Source organism: Grampus griseus (assembly GCF_964374135.1).
Source record: "Grampus griseus genome assembly, chromosome: 13".
Lineage (NCBI taxonomy): Eukaryota > Metazoa > Chordata > Mammalia > Artiodactyla > Delphinidae > Grampus > Grampus griseus.
The window spans coordinates 35,732,612-35,754,124 of NC_139007.1; the positions used below are offsets into that span (position 1 = coordinate 35,732,612).

General features: G+C 43.7%; 1 protein-coding gene across 1 annotated transcript in view; it reads right to left on the reverse strand.

Annotated features, from left to right (window-relative positions):
• Positions 1-21,513, reverse strand: part of PREP (prolyl endopeptidase) — a 136,677-nt gene that overhangs the window by 49,990 nt on the left and 65,174 nt on the right. The window contains exons 8-10 of the mRNA XM_082668915.1: positions 20,313-20,504; positions 15,989-16,186; positions 10,405-10,508 (exon numbers count right to left, since the gene is read on the reverse strand). Coding sequence (XP_082525041.1) covers positions 10,405-10,508; positions 15,989-16,186; positions 20,313-20,504 — 494 coding nt within the window. The remainder of the gene's footprint in view (positions 1-10,404; positions 10,509-15,988; positions 16,187-20,312; positions 20,505-21,513) is intronic.

Below are 21,513 nucleotides of genomic sequence, written 5' to 3' on the forward strand. Positions count from 1 at the left end.
CTTGGTCCACCTGACCAGCTATACCACCAGGTAGATGTGCATGGCTGTGACCACCATTAACTGTACTGTCTAACCATGCAGGGTAAGCTGTGCTGCAGTATTTGCTTCAAAACGATAATGTGCCTCACAGAATGTAAGAAGGAATGACGACTAGCCCAGGGGATTTTATTTTAAAATCACTTACAGAATAAATATAAACACCAGAGTCAAGCGAAATCAAAAGCATCATTACCCTGAAGGAACTGAAAACAAAGAGTATCTTTTTCTTCCCCCCAAAATGCTGTGGTTTCTATTACATACTATAAGGAATTTTTTCCATTCACGCACAGATTCCTCTCTAGGGTCTGCTTTTACCGTTTGGTCATTGTTGGCAACACCACTGACAGCCTGATCGAATTGTGCGCACATCTGTCACGCTCACATTTCCTGTCAAAGCTCTGCTGTGCACACCTGAGCTAAACACTGCAAAGTGGATTTTAAGTCGATGGTGTTGTGACATCACGGTACATTCCAAAGGCACCTTTACACAAAGAAAGAATTCTATTTAAATAACTCAGTGCAATGTGTGTGATGTATATAATCAACCGATTAAAATCTTCTATTGCCATTATAATAGAGAGGCTATGCTCTGCCCCAGGCATACCTCCTTAAGATCTGTAAAACCAATGCGTTCTGTCCAGTTACTCAGTTACTATCTCCTTAAATATTTACCATGAATCTTTTAATCTTTTTTTCCTCCTATTGCAGCAGTACAAATAAAAGGTTGCAAGCATTTCAGTAGCTCAACGTCAGAGAAGTGGAGAGCCAGACACAGGAGTTCAGTGAGTTTTCCAACGGCATAGCAATTGGCGTCACCCAAGCACGCTTCCTCCCCAGTTTAATCTGGAAATTTCAGGCTGCTATGCGCACGGCTGAGGGATTTCTACTCCATACAAGCACGTGCTCAACTGTAAAGTTTTATCTTTTCATTTATAAATGAAAACAATACATATTAGGTTGTACGTAGTTTCTTGGTGTATCCTCTGTGAAGAACAGAAAAAAAACAGCTACCTGATAGGAAAAACAACTCCACCATCCTCACTGAGAAATAAAGGTCACTTCCCTAGAAGAGGCTGCCTCGCTGGAAGCTGTCATGATTACAGGTCCCCCTCCCTGCCCCAAACTCCAAAGGTAATTACTCACTTTGGCAGGAATTGTGGGAAGCAGAAAAAAATGAGAATAATGTTTTTTGAAAATATACACCAGAGGGGCTGCACAGTAGAGATGAGAAGAAGACGGGGGGTGGGATGGGGGGTGTCTCTCATGGGCAACTCTGCCCAATCCTAGGGCAGCCAAGGCTGTACCTTTGAGGGCAGAAGGCAGGGACAGTCACTGGTTGCTGCCTGGGCGTCCTTTGCATTACTGATGGGAGAGGCAGTGGCATCACACATACACGCGCGCGTGCGCCTGAGGATGCCCAGGCAGGGACTAGAAGTAGTTCCCGAGAAGGTCAAATGTTACAGTTGATAGGGACATATTTTTTACACATGGAGAAAACGGAAAACAGCAAAGAATGACAGCCTACAAGTGATTTTAAAAGTCTAATGCAGGACTATGGTGAATGAACGAACCATATAAGCACCAGACGGGCTACTGCCCCTAAAAGATACCTCTACAGGCAATGGCTCACCCTGAAAATGAAAGAAGCCAAAATAGCTGTGGAAAACTAAAAGTCTGCTGAATTTATTTCTAACACTGATTATATTCTATGTGCCAGACACTTAATATGGGCATACCTTGGAGGTACTGCAGGTTCAGTTCCAGACCACCACAATAAACCAAGTATCAGAAAAAAGCCAGTCACATGAATTTTCTGGTTTCCCAGTGCAAAGAAAAGTTACATTTGCGCTATACTGTAGTCTATTCAGTGTGCAATAGCATGAAGTCTAAAAAACAATGTACGTATCTTTTTTTTTTTTTTGCGGTAGGCGGGCCTCTCACCGTTGTGGCCTCTCCCGTTGTGGAGCACAGGCTCCGGACGCGCAGGCTCAGCGGCCATGGCTCATGGGCGTAGCCGCTCCGCGGCATGTGGGATCTTCCCGGACTGGGGCACGAACCCGCGTCCCCTGCATCGGCAGGCAGACTCTCAACCACTGCGCCACCAGGGAAGCCCAACAATGTACATATCTTAAAGAACACTTTATTGCTGGAAAATGCCTACCATCACCTGAGCCTTCAGTGAGTCATGATCTTTTTTGCAATAGTAACATCAAAGATCACTGATCACAGATCACAACAAATATAATAATAAAAATGAAAAAGTTTGAAATTTTGCAAGAATTACCAAAATACAACAGAGACATGAAGTGGACAAACGCTGTCGGAAAAATGGCACCAACACAGATTTGCTCGGCACACGGTTGCCACAAACCTTCAATCTGTAAAAAAAATACAGTACCTGCAAAGTGCAATAAAGCCAAGCACAATAAAACAAGGTATGCCTGTATATATCATCTCACAGAATCCTGCAGGAATGCCGCAAAATACGCACTAACTCTGTTTTACAGCTGAAAACACTGTGGCAGGAAAGTTAAATGACTCACCCAGTGTCACCCAAGAAGCACATGTAGATTTCAGGCCTGACAGAGCTTCAAGACAAAGGCCCTGTATGTCTACTGAGAACACTCTGATTTTATAAATACTATTTCTACGGACTAAGGATCAGAAGACTTTGTCTTAGAGGGCCCAATACTAAGAGCTTTAGCCTTTGTGGGCCAGGCAGTCTCTGCTGCACAGTTAAAGCACTAAGGCAGCCACAGACACTGTGTGAACAACCAGGTGTGGCTGCTCTCCAATAAAACCGGAGGCCAGTATGTTCACCTCTGATATAGAAGAGGGGCTGGCAAACTGCAGCCCGCGGCCAGATCCAGTCCGCCATTGGTTTTGTAAACAAAGTTTTATTTACCTGGAAAAAGCCTGGATCTGCCTAAGAGGCATTGATTTGGGGTGCGCGAGGAGAGGGGATTCAGAGCACCGCGTAAACGAACTCCAGAGACCGGCACGAGCTGCAGCTATCAGTGTGGACCCAGAGACGGGCATGAGATGCTAAGGCTGCTACTGCAGCCACCAAGAAGCCTGTGTGCGAGCACAGGTCACTATCCACACCTCCCCTCCCGGGAGCCTGTGCAGCCCACCACTGCCAGGGTCCCAGGATCCAGGGACAACCTCCCCCGGAGAACACACGGCGTGCCTTAGGCTGTTGCAATGTCATGCTGGCCTCTGCCGCGCAGGCTCACCAAGCATCCATACCCCTCCCTCCCCCCCGGCCTGAGTGAGCCAGAGCCAGCGAATCAGCTGCTCCTTTAACCCCGTCCTGTCTGAGCGAAGAACAGACGCCCTCAGGCGACCTACACGCAAAGGCAGGGCCAATCCAAAGCTGAACCCCAGGAGCTGTGAGAACAAAGAAGAGAAGGGAAATCTCTCCCAGCAGCCTCAGGAGCAGCGGATTAAATCTCCACAATCAACTTGATGTACCTGCATCTGTGGAATACCTGAATAGTCAACGAATCATCCCAAACTGAGAAGGTGGACATTGGGAGCAATCATATATATATATTTTTCCCTTTTCTCGTTTTGTGAGTGCATATGTATATGCTTCTGTGTGTGATTTTGTCTGTATAGCTTGGCTTTTACCATTTGTCCTAGGGTTCTGTTCTTTTTTTTTTTTTAGTATAGTTTTCAGCGCTCGTTATCACTGGTGGATTTCTTTTTTGGTTTGGTTCCTCTCTTCTTTCTTTATTACTATAAAAATTTTTTATTTTTAATAATTACTTTTTATTGTTTATTTTAATAACATTATTTTATTTTATTTTTTTCGATCTTCCTTCCTTTCTTTTTTCTCCCTTTTCTTCTGAGCTGTGTGGCTGCCAGGGTCTTGGTGCTCTGGCTGAGTCTCAGGCCTGAGCCTCTGAGGTGGGAGAGCCGAGTTCAAGACATTGGTCCACCAGAGACCTCCTGGCTCCACGTAATATCAAACAGCGAAAGCTCTCCTAGGGATCACCATTTCAACCCTAAGACCCAGCTCCACTCAACAACCAGCAAGCTATAGTGCTGGACACCCTATGCCCAACAACTACCAAGACAGGAACACAACGCCACCCATTAGCAGAGAGGCTGCCTAAAATCATAATAAGGTCATAGACACCCCAAAACATACCACCAGACACAGTCCTGCCCACCAGAAAGACGAAATCCAGCCTCATCCACCAGAACACAAGCACCAGTCCCCTCCATCAGGAAGGCTACACAACCCACTGAACCAACCTTACCCACTGGGGGCAGACACCAAAAACAACAGGAAATGCGAACCTGCAGCCTGCAAAAAGGAGACCCCAAACACAGTAAGATAAGCAAAAGGAGATGACAGAGAAATACGGAGCAGATGAAGCAGCAAGGAAAAAACTTACCAGGCCTAACAAATGAAGAAGAAATAGGCAGTCTACCTGAAAAAGAATTCAGAGTAAAGATAGTAAAGATGATCCAAAATCTTGGAAATAGAATGGAGAAAATATAAGAAACGTTTAACAAGGACCTAGAAGAACTAAAGAACAAACAAACAATGAGGAACAACACAATAAATGAAATTAAAAATTCTCTAGAAGTAACCAAGAGCACAATAACTGAGGCAGAAGAACGGATAATGACCTGGAAGATAAAATAGTGGAAATAACTACTGCAGAGCAGAATACAGAAAAAAGAATGAAAAGAATTGAGGACAGTTGCAGAGGCTTCCGGGACAACATTAAATTCACCAACATTCGAATTATAGGGATCCCAGAAGAAGAAGAGAAAAAGAAAAGGACTGAGAACATATTTGAAGAGATTTCAGTTGAAAACTTCCCTAACATGGGAAAGGAAATAATCAATCAAGTCCAGGAAGCTCAGAGTCCCATACAGGATAAATCCAAGGAGAAACACGCCAAGACACATACTAATCAAACTATCAAAATTTAAATACAAAGAAAAAATATTAAAAGCAACAAGGGAAAAATAACAAATAACATACAAGGGAATCCCCATAAGGTTAACAGCTGATCTTTCAGCAGAAACTGTGCAAGCCAGAAGGGAGTGGCAGGACACATTGTGGCAGGACATATTTAAAGTGATGAAAGGGCAGAACCTACAACCAAGATTACTCTGCCTGGCAAGGATCTCATTCAGATTTGACGGAGAAATTAAAAGCTTTACAGACAAGCAAAAGCTAAGAGGATTCAGCACCACCAACCAGCTTTACAACAAATGCTAAAGGAACTTCTCTAGGAAGGAAACACAAGAGAAGGAAAAGACCTACAATAACAAACCCAAAACAATTAAGAAAATGGTAATAGGAACATACATATCAAAAATTACCTTAAATGTAAATGGACTAAATGCTCCAACCAAAAGACATAGGCTAGCTAAATGGATACAAAAACAAGACCCGTATATATGCTACCTACAAGAGACGCACTTCAGACCTAGGGACACCAACAGACTGAAAGTGAGGGGATGGAAAAATATATTCCATGCAAATGGAAATCAAAAGAAAGCTGAAGTAGCAATTCTCATGTCACACAAAATAGACTTTAAAATAAAGACTGTTACAAGAGACAAAGAAGGACACTACATGATGATCAAAGGATCAATCCAAGAAGAAAATATAACAACTGTAAATATTTATGCACCCAACATAGGAGCACCTCAATACATAAGGCAAATGCTAACAGCCATAAAAAGGGAAACTGACAGTAACACAATCAGAGTAGGGGACTTTAACACCCCACTTTCACCAATGGACAGATCATCCAAAATGAAAATAAATAAGGAAACACAAGCTTTAAATGACACATTAAAAAAGATGGACTTAATTGATATTTATAGGACATTCCATCCAAAAACAACAGAATACACTTTTTTCTCAAGTGCTCATGGAACATTCTCCAGGATAGATCATATCTTGGGTCACAAATCAAGCCTTGGTAAATTTAAGAAAACTGAAATCACATCAAGTATCTTTTCTGACCACAACACGATGAGACTAGATATCCATTACAGTAAAAAATCTGTAAGAAATACAAACACATGGAGGCTAAACAATACACTACTTAATAACCAAGAGATCACTGAAGAAATCAAAGAGGAAATCAAAAAATACCTAGAAATAAATGACAATGAAAACACGATGACCCAAAACCTATGGGATGCAGCAAGAGCAGTTCTAAGAGGGAAGTTTATAGCAATACAATCCTACCGCAAGAAACAAGAAATATCTCAAATAAACAACCAGAACTTACACCTAAAGCAATTAGAGAAAGAAGAAAAAAAAAAAACCCCAAAGTTAGCAGAAGGAAAGAAATCATAAAGATCAGATCAGAAATAAATGAAAAAGAAATGAAGGAAACAATAGCAAAGTTCAATAAAACTAAAAGCTGGTTCTTTGAGAAAATAATCAAAATTGATAAACCATTAGCCAGACTCATCAAGAAAAAAAGGGAGAAGACTCAAATCAATAGAATTAGAAATGAAAAAGGAGAAGTAACAACTGATACTACAGAAATACAAAGGATCATGAGAGATTACTACAAGCAACTCTATGCCAATAAAACAGACAACCTGATAGAAATGGACAAATTCTTAGAAAAGCACAGTCTTCTGACACTGAACCAGGAAGAAATAGAAAATATAAACAAACCAATCACAAGCAGTGATATTGAGACTGTGATTAAAAATCTTCCAACAAACAAAAGCCCAGGACCAGATGGCTTCAGAGGTAAATTCTACCAAACATTTAGAGAAGAGCTAACACCTACCCTTCTCAAACTCTTCCAAAATATAGCAGAGGGAGGAACACTCCTAAACTAATTGTACGAGGCCACCACCACCCTGATACCGAAACCAGACAAAGATGTCACAAAGAAAGAAAACTACAGGCCATTATCACTGATGAACATAGATGCAAAAATCATCAACAAAATACTAGGAAACAGAATCCAACAACACATTAAAAGGACCATGCACCATGACCAAGTAGGATTTATCCCAGGAATGCAAGGATTCTTCAATATACGCAAATCAATCAATGTGATACACCATATTAACAAATTCAAGGAGAAAATCCATATGATCATCTCAATAGATGTAGAAAAAGCTTTCGACAAAATTCAACACCCATTTATGATAAAAACCCTCCAGAAAGTAGGCATAGAGGGAACTTTCCTCAACATAATAAAGGCCATAGAAGACAAACCCACAGACAACATCGTTCTCAATGGTGAAACTCTGAAACCATTTCCACTAAGATCAGGAACAAGACACGGTTACCCACTCTCGGCATCATTATTCAACAAAGTTTTGGAAGTTTTAGCCACAGCAATCAGAGAAGAAAAAGAAATAAAAAGAATCCAAATCAGAAAAGAAGTAAAGCTGTCACTGTTTGCAGATGACATGATACTACACATAGAGAGTCCTAAAGATGCTACCAGAAAACTACTAGAGCTAATCAATGAATTTGGTAAAGTACCAGGATACAAAATTAATGCACAGAAATCTCTTGCATTCCTATATAATAATGATGAAAAATCTGAAAGAGAAACTAAGGAAACCCTCCCATTTACCAGTGCGAGAAAAAGAATAAAATACCTAGGAATAAACCTACCTAAGGAGACAAAAGATGTGTATGCAGAAAACTATAAGACACTGATGAAAGAAAATAAAGATGATACAAACAGATGGATTGGACTGGATTACCATGTTCTTGGATTGGAAGAATCAACATTGTGAAAATGACTATAGTACCCAAAGCAGTCTACAGATTCAATGCAATCCCTATCAAACTACCACTGGCATTTTTCACAGAACTAGAACAAAAAATTTCACAATTTGTATGGAAACACAAAAGACCCCGAATAGCCAAAGCAATCTTAAAAAGAAAAACGGAGCTGGAGGAATCAGGCTCCCTGACTTCAGACTATACTAGAAAGCTACAGTAATCAAGAGAGTATGGTACTGGCACAAAAACAGAAATATAGATCAACGGAACAGGATAGAAAGCCCAGAGATAAACCCACGCACATATGGTCACCTTATCTTTGACAAAGGAGGCAGGAATGTACAGTGGAGAAAGGACAGCCTCTTCAATAAGTGGTGCTGGGAAAACTGGACAGCTACTTGTAAAAGAATGAAATTAGAACACTCCCTAACACCATACAAAAAAATAAACTCAAAATGGATTAAAGATCTAAATGTAAAGCCAGACACTATCAAACTCTTAGAGGAAAACATAGGCAGAACACTCCATGACATCAATCACAGCAAGATCCTTTTTGACCCACCTCCTAGAGAAATGGAAATAAAAACAAAAAGAAACAAATGGGACCTAATGAAACTTCAAAGCTTTTGTACAGCAAAGGAAACCATAAACAAGACAAAAAGACAACCCTCAGAATGGGAGAAAATATTTGCAAATGAAGCAACTGACAAAGGATTAATCTCCAAAATTTACAAGCAGCTCATGCAGCTCATCAAAAAAACAAACAGCCCAATCCAAAAATGGGCAGAAGACCTAAATAGACATTTCTCCAAAGAAGATATACAGATTGAGAACAAACACATGAAAGAATGCTCAACATCACTTATCATTACAGAAATGCAAATCAAAACTACAGTGAGGTATCACCTGACACCAGTCAGAATGGCCATCATCAAAAAATCTACAAACAATAAATGCTGGAGAGGGTGTGGAGAAAAGGGAACCCTCTTGCACTGTTGGTGGGAACGTAAATTGATACAGCCACTATGGAGGCTCATTAATAAACTGAAAATAGAACTACCATACAACCCAGCAATCCCACTACTGGGCATATACCCTGAGAAAACCATAATTCAAAAAGAGTCATGTACCACAAATGTTCACTGCAGCTCTATTTACAATAGCCAGGACATGGAAGCAACCTAGGTGTCCATCGACAGATGAATGGATAAAGAAGATGTGGCACAGATATACAATGGAATATTACTCAGCCGTAAAAAGAAACAAAACTGAGTTATTTGTAGTGAGGTGGATGTCATACAGAGTGAAGTAAGTCAGAAAGAGAAAAACAAACACCGTGTGCTAATGCATATATACGGAATCTAAGAAAAAAAAAAAGGTTACGAAGAATCTCGGGGCAGGACAGGAATAAAGACGCAGACGTAGAGAATGAACTTGAGGACAAGGGGAGGGGGAAGGGTAAGCTGGGATGAAGTAAGAGAGTGGCACGGACTTATATATACTACCAAATGTAAAATAGATAGCTAGTGGGAAGCAGCCGCACAACACAGGGAGATCAGCTTGGTGCTTTGTGACCACCTAGAAGGGTGGGATAGGCAGGGTGGGAGGGAGATGCAAGAGGGAGGAGGTATGGGGATATATGTATATGTATAGCTGATTCACTATGTTATAAAGTAGAAACTAACACACCATTGAAAAGCCATTATACTCCAATATGGATGTTAAAAAAAATAAACAAAAATAAATAAATAAAAAGCATAATTCATAAAAAAAAGGTTTTATTTATTTTTGAACTACATCTAGCCCATTATCTAGACTACTCCTAGACAGGTGAAGGGCAATTCACTGAGGTAAAATGATGCCCTAGTTTCACAGAAACATCCTCGGGGGCATCAGTGCTCTGTTTTCTAACTTTCCTTCACAAACAACAGTCTGATTCTTAATCTGTGGTCTCTGTGGTCCAGCCCCCTGGTGGGAGAGCCCTGATAAACACCTGGTGCCTGACAGGTGACCTCTCACTGCAAAGGAACAGAGTCATCCTGCATCATCCATTAGTAAGTGATTCCGTTTCTGAGAAACTCAGTACAGTCGGGGCGCTAAGAAAACAAAAATGGAGATTCTTAACCTGAAAAGATGGTGACCAGAGACTGAACTGGTGGTACCATGACAATTAAGCAGTTAATTCATCCGTTCTAATATTTTATGGCGCGCTCACCCTGTGCCAGCCAGACATACAGACGAATTTCAGACTGAAAAGGCTGGCTCCTAGCGCTTGAGTATTTTATGTAGAGCAGATCTATGTTGTTATTTATGACACCACGAGACCTGAGCCAGAAAACAACCCACTTTCAAGCAAGCAGACAAACTGTGTTGCCTTGAGCACCCAGACAAGGGGCTCTGGCTTCATGTCAAGAGTAGCAGTGCCGGGAGCAGAACCTTTAAACTCTAGGAGGACAGGGACCACGCCTGGCTCAATGCCCAGAAACAGCAGGAGTTCCCCCAGTATCTGTTGCCCGTATTGTTGTGGATTACCTCCACGGCTCCTGACAAAGTGGGGTGTGCAGGGCCCGAAAGTCAGATTTTTCTGACTCACATTGTCAGGATCAAATGCTCCATACCTGAACTGTCTGGTAATCGGAAGCATCGATTCCTTTCACAGTCACCTCTCGGAAGACTCGGGGCTCCAGTTCCTCTTTGGTCAGATCACAGTGATAAATGATACCTAGAAGGAAGTGGAAGTCTTAAGTTCAGTCCACAAACTCACTAGATACAAGGGGGGCAAAGATCACAAAGCACAGTCAGCAGTGCCGTGTAAGGTCACTGTAGCAAGAGAGCCCACAATGGTCAGGCGTGTGGAGTGCCTGACTTCATCATCACCATGTCATCATCACCAGTTCACACTTCATCATCACCATCGTGTTCGGCCTTCCGTTTTACAACACTTACCTGGGTATTCATTTTAGAAGATTCTAATGCATTCTGTGACCATGAGAATAGTTAAACCTAACTGCAGAAACTTAATAGGTCTTCCCCACGCCAGGTCACTTAGGAGAACAGGTCAAAGAAGATGGGAAACTTCATGTAGGGCCGTTTTACCTGAGAAGTGATTAAGATGGAAAACTCAAATGACTTGCCTAAAGTCAACAGCCATTCAGGGGTCTCTTGATGGGAACTCTGGGGCGCCTGTTACCTGCTACCCACCCATCTGTGGACACACATGTGGAGAGCAGTCAAGGACCAAAGATAGCCTTTTAGGGTAGCCTTTTAGGGTAGCCTTTTGGAGTTGCCTTTAAAATTTTGATTATCCCAGTAATTGTGCACAACACAGATTGATGAACACACACCACAACATTTTAGCTTATTTTAACCACTAATGAAAATTCCATTTCCTTAATTTAACGCTACTACACTCTAACATTCAAGAACTAAACCAAAGAAACAATAACTAAGACGAATCGTTACTGTTTGAAAACAACAACATTGCTATAGTTTATGAAACAGAATTAGTCATCTGGAGTGGCTGGTGTGGAAACAGCCCTCCCACAGAATACTTTAAACATATGCTGTCAAGTATATGAAAAATCAATTTAGAGATCCTAATACTTGCTGGAAAACCAGAAACTAAGCGGTACTCCCACAGGGCACATTCAAATTGATTGATCATGTGTTAAAATGGCAGCTTGCTTTCTTTTCAACTCCTCTGTGTACGTATGAACTTCACTAACAGCTGAGAAACAGCACTCTGCCCCCCCACTGGCAAAGAGTAATACATTCAGATTCCTTAACAGCAGGACTGCTAATCCCTATGAATGTTATCTCACTTCTCATGCTTACAAATTATTTTAAGGTTTATAATAGGGAATATGATTAACACTGACAGTGGGGAGATGTGTAACATGACCGAAGTCCTGGCTTTCTTAGTTTAAGTTATAGTTGGATGTTTGTTGGAATATGACTTTATATATAAAATACTTCCAGACTACACTCTGGGCATACATTCTAAATTACCAGATACACTGAATACTGTACTTGCCCAGATAAATGTAATCTCGAGGGCAAATTGCTATCTTCACATGTATGTTAATTTTTGAAGAGCTTCTTCATTAGTACCTGCCCCACTTCATCCAAACACAAAAAGCATCTGAATCCTTGGAAAAAACTCTAGACCAAACAACGACGACGACAAGAGACTGCAGAACAAGCATGTGCCATTTGAGCATCGGACTCACCCCGGCATCACTGTTACCTGTACTACGGTGAACGACGAAGGACCCTGGGGCCAGGATTCCCAGCTCTGGCCAGTTACTGGGGCAGTGACCCCAGTGAAAGACAGTGAGTAGGAAACACACTCTAAATGCCTGTTTATCTAGAATAATTGAGACATCAAACCCTCCAATAGCAGAATGAAATAAGTATAGGACACGGGCTGGCTACTGTTGGGAGAAAGGGTGCCGAGTGCCTGACTTTAATTCTTCTGTTTGGGGCAGAAGCGGCACCTTGGGGGAGGCTGGGTTAAACCTAAAGGTACTGGTACTTAATATATTTGATGGATACTTTCTGTTTATAGATCCATCGGGGTCAGTCCAGGTTAGCCCACTGCATATTCACTCTGTAACATGAATTCCTGTAGTCTAATGATGCTTTGTGTCCTGTCTGAATTGGTTTGCTTAAGTACAAGGAGCGGGGAAGGGATTGGAGAAACCATCCTAGAGTCATGAATCAGAGAGGACTGGTCAGGTGATCTCTGGGGAATAATTTCAAAGTTTAAGGGCAAAAGAGAACTGAATTATGGAATTCCCTTAAGACCACACGAGGTGTCTGCACTTGACATGGGTCTCCTGATGAAACAGTGTTTTAACAAGGCTATTCTAGCAATAGGAAAGAGGCAGGGACGATCAGCTCGAATATTCCTGCTATATATAATCTGAATAAATGTAAGGAGGTGAAAGAAATGGGAGTTAGGAGGAAGGGGCAACCCTAGAGGTTGCTAAAGAATCATCAGAGGAATCTGGAAAATCGGATGTGCAAAAAGAAGGCAAAAGGAATTTGTGAAGATGACCCATGTAGATACTGTTTCATCCGATTATAGGTTGGGTTTTAAGGTTATTAAAAGAAAAAACCCCCACAAACTAAAACAAGTCTCTCAAAAATTGTTTGCACTCCTTGGTCATTTACCCAATGGAGTCGAAAACATGTCCACACAAGAACCTGTACACAGATGTTTACAGCAGCTCTATTAATGATTGCCAAAAGCTGGGAGCAACCAAGATGTCCTTCAGTAGGTGAATGTGTAAATAAACTGTGGGACACCCAAGCAATGGAATATTACTCAGTGCTAGAAAGAAATAAGCCATCAAGCCACGGAACAACCTTAAACTCATATTACTAAGTGAAGGAGCCAACCTGAAAAGGCTACGTAATCTATGAGTCCACTACATGACATTCTGGAAAAGGCAAAGCTATGGAGATAGTGAAAAGATCAGTGGTTGTTAGGGGCTTGGCGGGGGGAAGGGATGAAAAGGGCTGAGCACAGAGGCTTTTAAGGGCACTGAAAACACTCTGCATGGTATCATAATGATGGATACACGTCATCATACATTTCTCCAAACTTAGAATGTACAGCACCAAGAGTGACTCCTAAGGTAAGTCACGGATTTCAGGCAACTAGGATGTGTGTCCATGCAGGTTCATCAGTTGTCACAGGGGATGTACCCTCTAGCAGGGATGCTGATGACGGCAAAGGTAGTGCGTGTGTGGGGCAGAGAGTGCATAGGAAATCTCTGTACCAGCCCTTCAGGTTTGCTGTGGACCTAAAACTGCTCTAAAAAAATAAAGTCTTGAAACATTTTTATGCCTTTCCCAAAGAGCCTGGGAAAGGTTCTTTGATTTCTTCTCCCTGTCTCTCAGAGCCATGCAACTGGGACGCCTATACTGGATTATTACAACACACGCAAGTCTGGAGTGAGCCTTAGACAACGCTCAAGGTTCCATGAGTACAGAATCAGTCGGCTCGACCACTAAGTGGTTTGAGCCACAGGGAATAAGTGTATCGTGCTCCAAACCGCCCTGGCTGCCTCTGTTCTTCCAAGTGCGACTCAAGGTACAAATGGCTTGGCTCAAGACGTGTCTCCACTATGTACCTCCATGGGAAACGGTCAGCTGGTGTTCACCTGCCAGACGTACCACGTGTCCACAGCAGCTGGCACTGCAGGTGTTTTTGGCCCCAGGGCTTTATTTATAATTTAGTGTCTCTGCTGTTTACTGCAGTAGTGGACAGCCAATCTTCAGAGACCAGCGCCAGACAGCCTTTGAGCGGACATGCATGTATGTGGGAGTGTATATGTACACACTGCCATTCCTGCTTTCGAGGAATCTAGTTTAATTGTCTGATGGCCATCTTTACATTTGGATGAGAAGGCCTGAGTCTGGAAGCCCCGTTCTCCGGTTTTAGATATCAAATTACATGAAGGAGAGAAAAGAAAAAGCAGGAGGCAAAACGAATAAGAAAAGACAAAGGAGAAGAACGAAGAACGGCAGCACCAAATTAAAGCTTGCTCAGGAGCGTCCTGTCCATACAGCACTGACAACACACTCCTCCTTCCAAACCGCACGGCCACGGTCACGGATAGGATTTCACTGCTTGGTACAGAACTCATCATTTTATGCTGGGACAGTGAGCCCTTTCAGCCCTGGGTAATGATGAACTTGTTCCTGAAATAAATGGCCACATGGGGTCACTGAAGGTGGTTTACAGGCCTCTGGGGACTCTGGCTTTTATGACGAGCAGGTGAGTCAGCGCTGCTCTGTTCTCCTCATTGCCCTTTATCCATTGTCACTGTTTCAAGGCTATGAGGTTTTCCAAAGTCAAATTTCTGGAACCAGTGTAAGTTGAGGAAATAAAGTGTGGATCGCACGGCAGTGGTTGAGAATGGCTCTCTGGAGGAAAGCTACTTCTCTTGGTTCCTGTCCACTGGCTGCCACTGTCCCCCAAGCCCCAGGGGAGGAGGGGTGAGGCTCGAGACACCCTGATGTGAGGTTCTTGACCTGTCAGTTCCAGACTCCTGGCTCTGGGCGTGGTTTCCACATCTCTTTGAGATCCTCTGAAAGGCACATGGGCAAGTAAAGCTTGCTAGGTGTTCCAGAGGTACCATCAGCCCTACGTACAGAGCACCATTCTTTTGGTTTTAATAACCCTGACGGCAACCTGTCATGACGATAAGATTCCTTAAAGACTGCCTGCTCTGTGACTCAGAGGCACGAAAAAAAAAAAGTGTATCAGGCATCACTGTCACCTGCCAAACCCCAGGAGGAGGACAAGGCCACTTCTGCACCTGCTGCGCTCTCCCCTACGTCTGCTGAGGACCAAACTATTGCAACAAAACTGGGCAGGACAAAAAGGACGATGAAGGAGCTCAAAAAACAAACAAGGAAAGTGCAGACATCTTTTCAGCCAGACTGCTTTCAGGATAGGGTCTACCCAGTCAACGGTACACTGCCAACTGAGCCAGGCTCCTGGGATAAATCAGGGTATGTGTTATGGCTTCGGCTGTAACAGAAACACTGCAGCCAAGTGGAGAAACGGGAAAAAACCGAAACAAGCAAAATGAGTGTGACCAACTTAAAAAAAAAACAAGTTATACAGAAAGCTATGTTTAGTTTGGGGAAAATTAACTGATACCGTAAAATTGCAATTTACAAGTGTTTCCTTTTCTACTAGAACCAAGTAACAAATTCCGCCCCCCCATATGATGTAAGACTAAACTTTCACAATTATATTTTAATCCAGTTTAACAAGAGCAGAATTTATTCTCAGTTTTAAAACAATTTATTAATGTCAGATGTGACTACAGATTTTTATATAACACTTTTAGTTATTTGCACTGTGTGTGTTTTGTAGACCAAAGGCTGACTCTAAGGTTATACTTGTTCATGCTGATTTTTCACATCAACCTAGAACAACAGATGGTCCTGTCCCTGGAAGAGAGACTCAGGATATAAGATGAATAAGAGTGCAGTTTTAGGTGTTCGTGTTTCCCTTTGTTCTGAGCGTCTGTTTTACTGTTATATTCCCACTAAGTACTTCTGGCTGTAATACAGCGTATGTGATTTTCAATAACACAGCATTGTATTTCGATTTCTCAAAAGAAACCCAAACGTGAGTCTGATTTTTAAATTGGACAACATTGGTGGAAAGACTCTCACCTGGAGATAAAAAGGAAGTAAACTGATAGAAGATTTCGGTGTCCTTCTTCTGACCGCTGTACCCCACGACGCTGCCGACCTCAAGCGGGAAGGTCTTGAGGAGAGCACCGGTGGCTAGGTCGTGAAGCTGCAGAGTGTTCTTCACGTTATGGAGGTAGCATAACACCAAAAAGTTGGACCTGACGCAAGCTACCCACTCTGAAAAGATAACAACAGATAAAGCATAATGTGGTTTTGAAAATTAGCCCAAAACATACTCATGTCACCGAACAATAGTTCTTGAGTTCAATCAACACTGTGCTCTGCGGCAGTGAGACTTGCAAGTGATTTTATAATTGGTGTTAATCATGCATCATGTTTTCAGCGTATCCCTTTAATAAATCACTGCCACTGTCATCTCCAGAGGTAACAAGATATTCTCCACCTGGGGCCAGGAGTTTTTGATGATCTAGATAACGTGTGTAATAAAAATAACCCTGCTTACCTATTTTGTGTCCAATATCACGCTACAGGAGGTATAAGAAGGAAAACAACAAAGCCCGAATCACGATCCACATCTGTCAGGATCGTTTATTCAACAAACTGTATTAAATGTAAATGTATGTGCCAGATACCCTACAGGGTGCTGGACGGACCAGCAAGAAGATGAGGTCATTTCTGTCCTTGAGACACAATCGCGTAAAAATACAAGTAGTAACTTGTAAACAAGGGTGAGTGAGTGGTTGGTTGGGACCCCAAATAAGAGAGAGCCCTTGAGCAAATGCTGAATTATGTCTGGAGGGCAGGGGTGTGAAGGCGGGGGGCCTGGTGGTGTCGGGAACAGGACAACTCTCTGGGGGACGAGAAGGTGGGAAAACATGACTCAAGGAATGAAGGCCAGAGCTGGGGATGAGGAGAGAGAAAAGGAACATGAATGAACCAACAGCAGGAAGGAAGGGAGCGAGGGAAGGAGACTGGGAGAAAGAACGAGGTAGAGATCCATTTTCAAGAAGAAAACCGGGCTTCCCTGGTGGCGCAGTGGTTGGGAGTCCGCCTGCTGATGCAGGGGACACGGGTTCGTGCCCCGATAGGGGAAGATTCCACTCTGTGGCTGGGCCCGTGAGCCATGGCCGCTGAGCCTGTGCTCCGCAACGGGAGAGGCCACAGCAGTGAGAGGCCCACACACCGCAAAAAAAAAAAAAGAAGAAGAAAACCACTGCTCCATTCGGGGGCGGGCGGGGGCAGTAGTGGTGGTTTGATGGGGGACTGGGTGAGCCAGGTAGGGGCGAGTTTAGGCCTTTCTGACTCAGCCGTTACTGAGGAGCTACTGTTGGAGAGAAGGGTGACACACATAAAGATGGCATCAGATGTATGCATCCGACGACTGACCAGAGAACAACAGAGGTGCACAGAGGGTGGAGGGGAGACCCGAACACACAACTGTAAGAAGCCGGGCAGAACACCTTATCAAGCTGGGGATAAAGTCTGGAGGAGGGGGCAAAGAAACAGAAGGCATCTCCCAGGAAGACTCACCAGGACGTGGCAAGTGTGGGGACAGGAAAGTGAGGCAGAGACAGGAGGCCCCTCGGTGTCCAGGGCTGCAGCTTCAGTGATGGTACCGTCCGAGATGGAGCTGGGAGAGCGGAGGTGAGTGAGCAGAGGAGGAAAGGAGAAAGCAGGGGTGGGGCAGGCACCAAGCACAATCCGGCGTGCTCCGGATGAGATGGGCCAGCGCTAAGGACAGGCCATCCAGAGGGAGAGATGCTTTAGTAAATGGAAGCAAGGACAAGGCTGCAGGGAACAGCTCTAGTGCGTGGAAAAGAAAAGCCTTTCTTGGGTCTCATGGTGGGATGCAGGGCAAGGGGCTCTTGACACTGCTTATTTTTAAACCCAAGAAACTAGTAGTTCACGCATATAACGTTATGAATGATCAACAAGACACAGGCCAGAGGGAGCTCTGAGGATCCCCAGGGGCCTCAGTCTCGGCGGGTGGTTTAGATTACTACCACAAACTTTTCCTCAAGTCAGGATAGAAGGAAGAACTCTTACACCTGAAAGTAATTTGCTCATCCAATACGACTTTTTAAGTGCTTCAATCAAGCAATATATGTCATGTGGCTTTAATGTTTTAAGGAAAGTAAGGGGAAAAAAACTGAAGTAAATTATTTCTGTCCAAAAATAATCAATCTGTGTTAACTACGAGTACATCAGAATTCTAAAACAGACGAAGTGAATAAGAAAAGGACAAGGTGATTTGTAGACTGTCGTTAATAAAAGCTCTGACTTTACAGCTGTACTTTATGACTCATCTCTAGTTTTTATTCTCAATAGGGCGTTCTGTGCTAATGACACACTGCAAATTCAACTGTGCTTCTCTTTGAATTGATGAGTTCTGTGAATATGGAAGGTTTCCCCTTTCCAGTCTAAAGAACTTATAATCTTTTAGAGGAAAGGTTATAAAAATATAACCTTGATTTGCATTTCATTAGATCTGCAAGTGAGATGGGATGTCACCTTAAGGTACAGTTAAAACTGCCTTAGGGGGGCTTTAAAAGGCAGAAAATTCACACGCCTTGGGAAATATTTGTATCTCTGATGCTTCCCTACGTGAGAATCGCTGTTCCAACCTGACTCGAACCTGAAAAACACCGAGGGCACTCACTCTTCAGGAAGACATGCCCACCAAGTCTCCCTTGGACCCCCCAAGGCCTGAGGGCCCCTCCTGTGGCACTTAGGAAGCACTCACTAAATGCTGGCTCCCTTGGGGGGGACATTCTGTCTCAGTTTGGACAGAAGTCATCAGGTTACCAAAGTCGCATGAAGGTGTTCATGGAAAAGGCAGAAAACCTGTTCTAGGATTCGTGGGTCCCTCAACCAAATATACGAGGGTCAGAGACGGAATGGAAGGTTTTGAGGACACAGGGCGAAGCGATTTCCTTGGAAAGAGCCCCTGTCATGCTGTAAGTCCCCCGCCCCGCTGGGGAAAACCCCAGCCTGAGAGAGACAGAGCACCGGTGCCTAATCCAAAGCTGAGAAGCACGTATGGACTGTGGACTGTGGAGGAGCCCGGGATGGGCTGCTGCCCTGGGGCTGCAAATGGGGGTTGTGTAGGAAAGAGCATGGGTGGGGCTGCCTTGGGTCCTGTCTGACAGAACTGCCTGAGGTGTTGCAGACCTCTTTACAGAAGCAGGCGGAGGGATGAGCCAGAAGCCCAGGGGTGAAGGGGATCCCAGGCAAACACCCAGAGCAGCGCTTCCTCCAGGGCCAAGGGAACTGCCCAAGCAAGGGCCCGGCGGGGGCGCCCTTGGGAAGCGCTCAGAGACTCAGCTGTAATCAGCTGACCACCTTCCGCTCTACCCGCTAAGCAAGGCCAGGCTGAAATATCTGCAGGCGTAGAGCACACTGCCTTGAGCCAGTGCGGAAGACGTCCTTACTTTTCCAGGATGTGCACCTGGATCTGACTCCAATACTTGTGCCTTAATTCACTGAAAAACCCATGCCAGGACTGCTTTATGTGACAACGGGCCACTCTGCAGCTCTCAAAAGGAATTATTTTCCTGATTATATACACCTTATACCTTCCCATTTGGGGATGGCCCTAGATTTTATCCCCATTCAACCCATCAGCAGAAGTTCACCTCCACAAGCAAACTCTTCACTGGCTTGAACGTACTCGACTCTCCTTTTGCGTCAAAAAGTGTAACAAAATTAGAGAGTCTCATTTTAAATCCAGCTTTCAGGCAAGAAGTAACTTATAAAGCAGTATATTATTTTTGGAAAAATCACTGAGAAAATCAGTAATGGGAACTTAAAGGAACTCTGAAACATGACAGATAAAGAACTGAGGCTCTCAAGAGGTTACTGTAGCGCGGTGCGCACAGCATCAAGTGCAATGTATTTCAATTAACTCTGACAAGAGTCTCTTCTCTTTTCCAGTAAGAGGACTGTAAATTCACCCTAAGATCTACAATAGGTGTCCTATGAACAGCCAAAGGTTATTCAGAAGCTAAAAGCTAAGGATTCTGAATCCAACTGATTTAAAAAAAACTAAACATTAGTGATTATCAGACAATAACTACACAAAGACAGCCGATACTTTTTTTTCTAATAAAAGAAAAGCACTACCTTTGAAGGTCTGGATTCTTTTTGAAGACCCCACACAGTATTGTACTAACTACAAAGATGTCACACGGTAAACACCTAGTTGCGCTACTGAGACATTTCACAATTAGAGGTTGAAGGTTCTTCACCTTGTAACCGGTCACCGGAGAATGAGAGATGCACCAACTTCCTGACGTTCTTACCAGAAACAAAAGCACAACTTCCAATCGGCACGTACTCTTACCCAAGACGTCTTTCTCGTGCTCGGGAACAAGCACCTTCCACCTGGACTCCTCGGGATCTGTGAAGTCAATGTTGATCAGGCGGTAGTTGGGAGAATGACGATTTGTCTTGAACGTGAACACCGTGCCCTCGTTGGTTACATAGTCATATTCCCCTTCGAAGTTGTCGATCAGCTTCACCCACTTCAGGATTCCTGGTGAGAGACCAAGCACCTCTGTCACCTCTCCAGGGTTTGAAATGGTGTGGTTTGTATGTGGGGGGCGGGGGATGGATCTTTTCTGTCTATAGAACACAAAGCAGACACAATATTTGGAAGACCTAAGGCATGAGAAAGAGCAAGGGCGGATGTGGGTAAATTTTAAGGTTTCCAAATAACGCAAACCTGGCAATGAAGGAGAGTGGAGAATTCTCTCAGCCCATTAGCCCACATAATCCGGCACATCCCCTTCTACCTGAGAGGGTCTCAAATCCAAGCACGTCTTTCTACCTCTACTGCCATCACTCCACCCCAAGTCTTTATTTCCCTCTGGTTATGAGCAGTGGCTCACAATTGGGGATGATCTCACCCCCACCCGCGGACTTCTGGAAATGTCTGCAGACCTTTTGATTGTTACAACTTGGCAAGTGAGAGGAGGGCTGCTACGAGCATCTAGTGGGAAGAGGCCGGAGATGCTGTTTCAAGGCACAGGATACCCCTTGGACAAAGAGCCAGCTAGCCCCAGATGTCAGTACGTGGCTGGGAAACCCTGGTGTGCGGCATCAGCTTCCCACCTGCTCTGCCCACTGCCACTCTTGTTCTTCTCGGTAGCAGCCACCACCATGTCTTAATATCCTAAGCTGGTCCCTGTTGGTACCCTTCCTAGAAATTTCCCCACTGCTCTTTGAATCAAATCCAAATTCCTTCTTTCGGTCTCCATGGTCCTGCATGTTACAGTCCTTGCCCACTTGGCTAACCTCAGATGTTCCAACTGTTGCCTCACTCCCTGTCCTCTGGCAACAGTGGCCTTTGTTAGGTTCCTTAAGACATGCTTCACTTCAGGGCCTTGTCACAAGCTGTTTCCCTTGCCTACCCCACTCTCAAATGGCTAGGTACCTCTCACCTGCACCCAGATCATTTCTTCACAGCACTTCTCTCAAGCTATGTACACCTGAGCCTTGAACAACATGGGTTTGAATTGCGTGGGTTCCCTTATAGGGGGTTA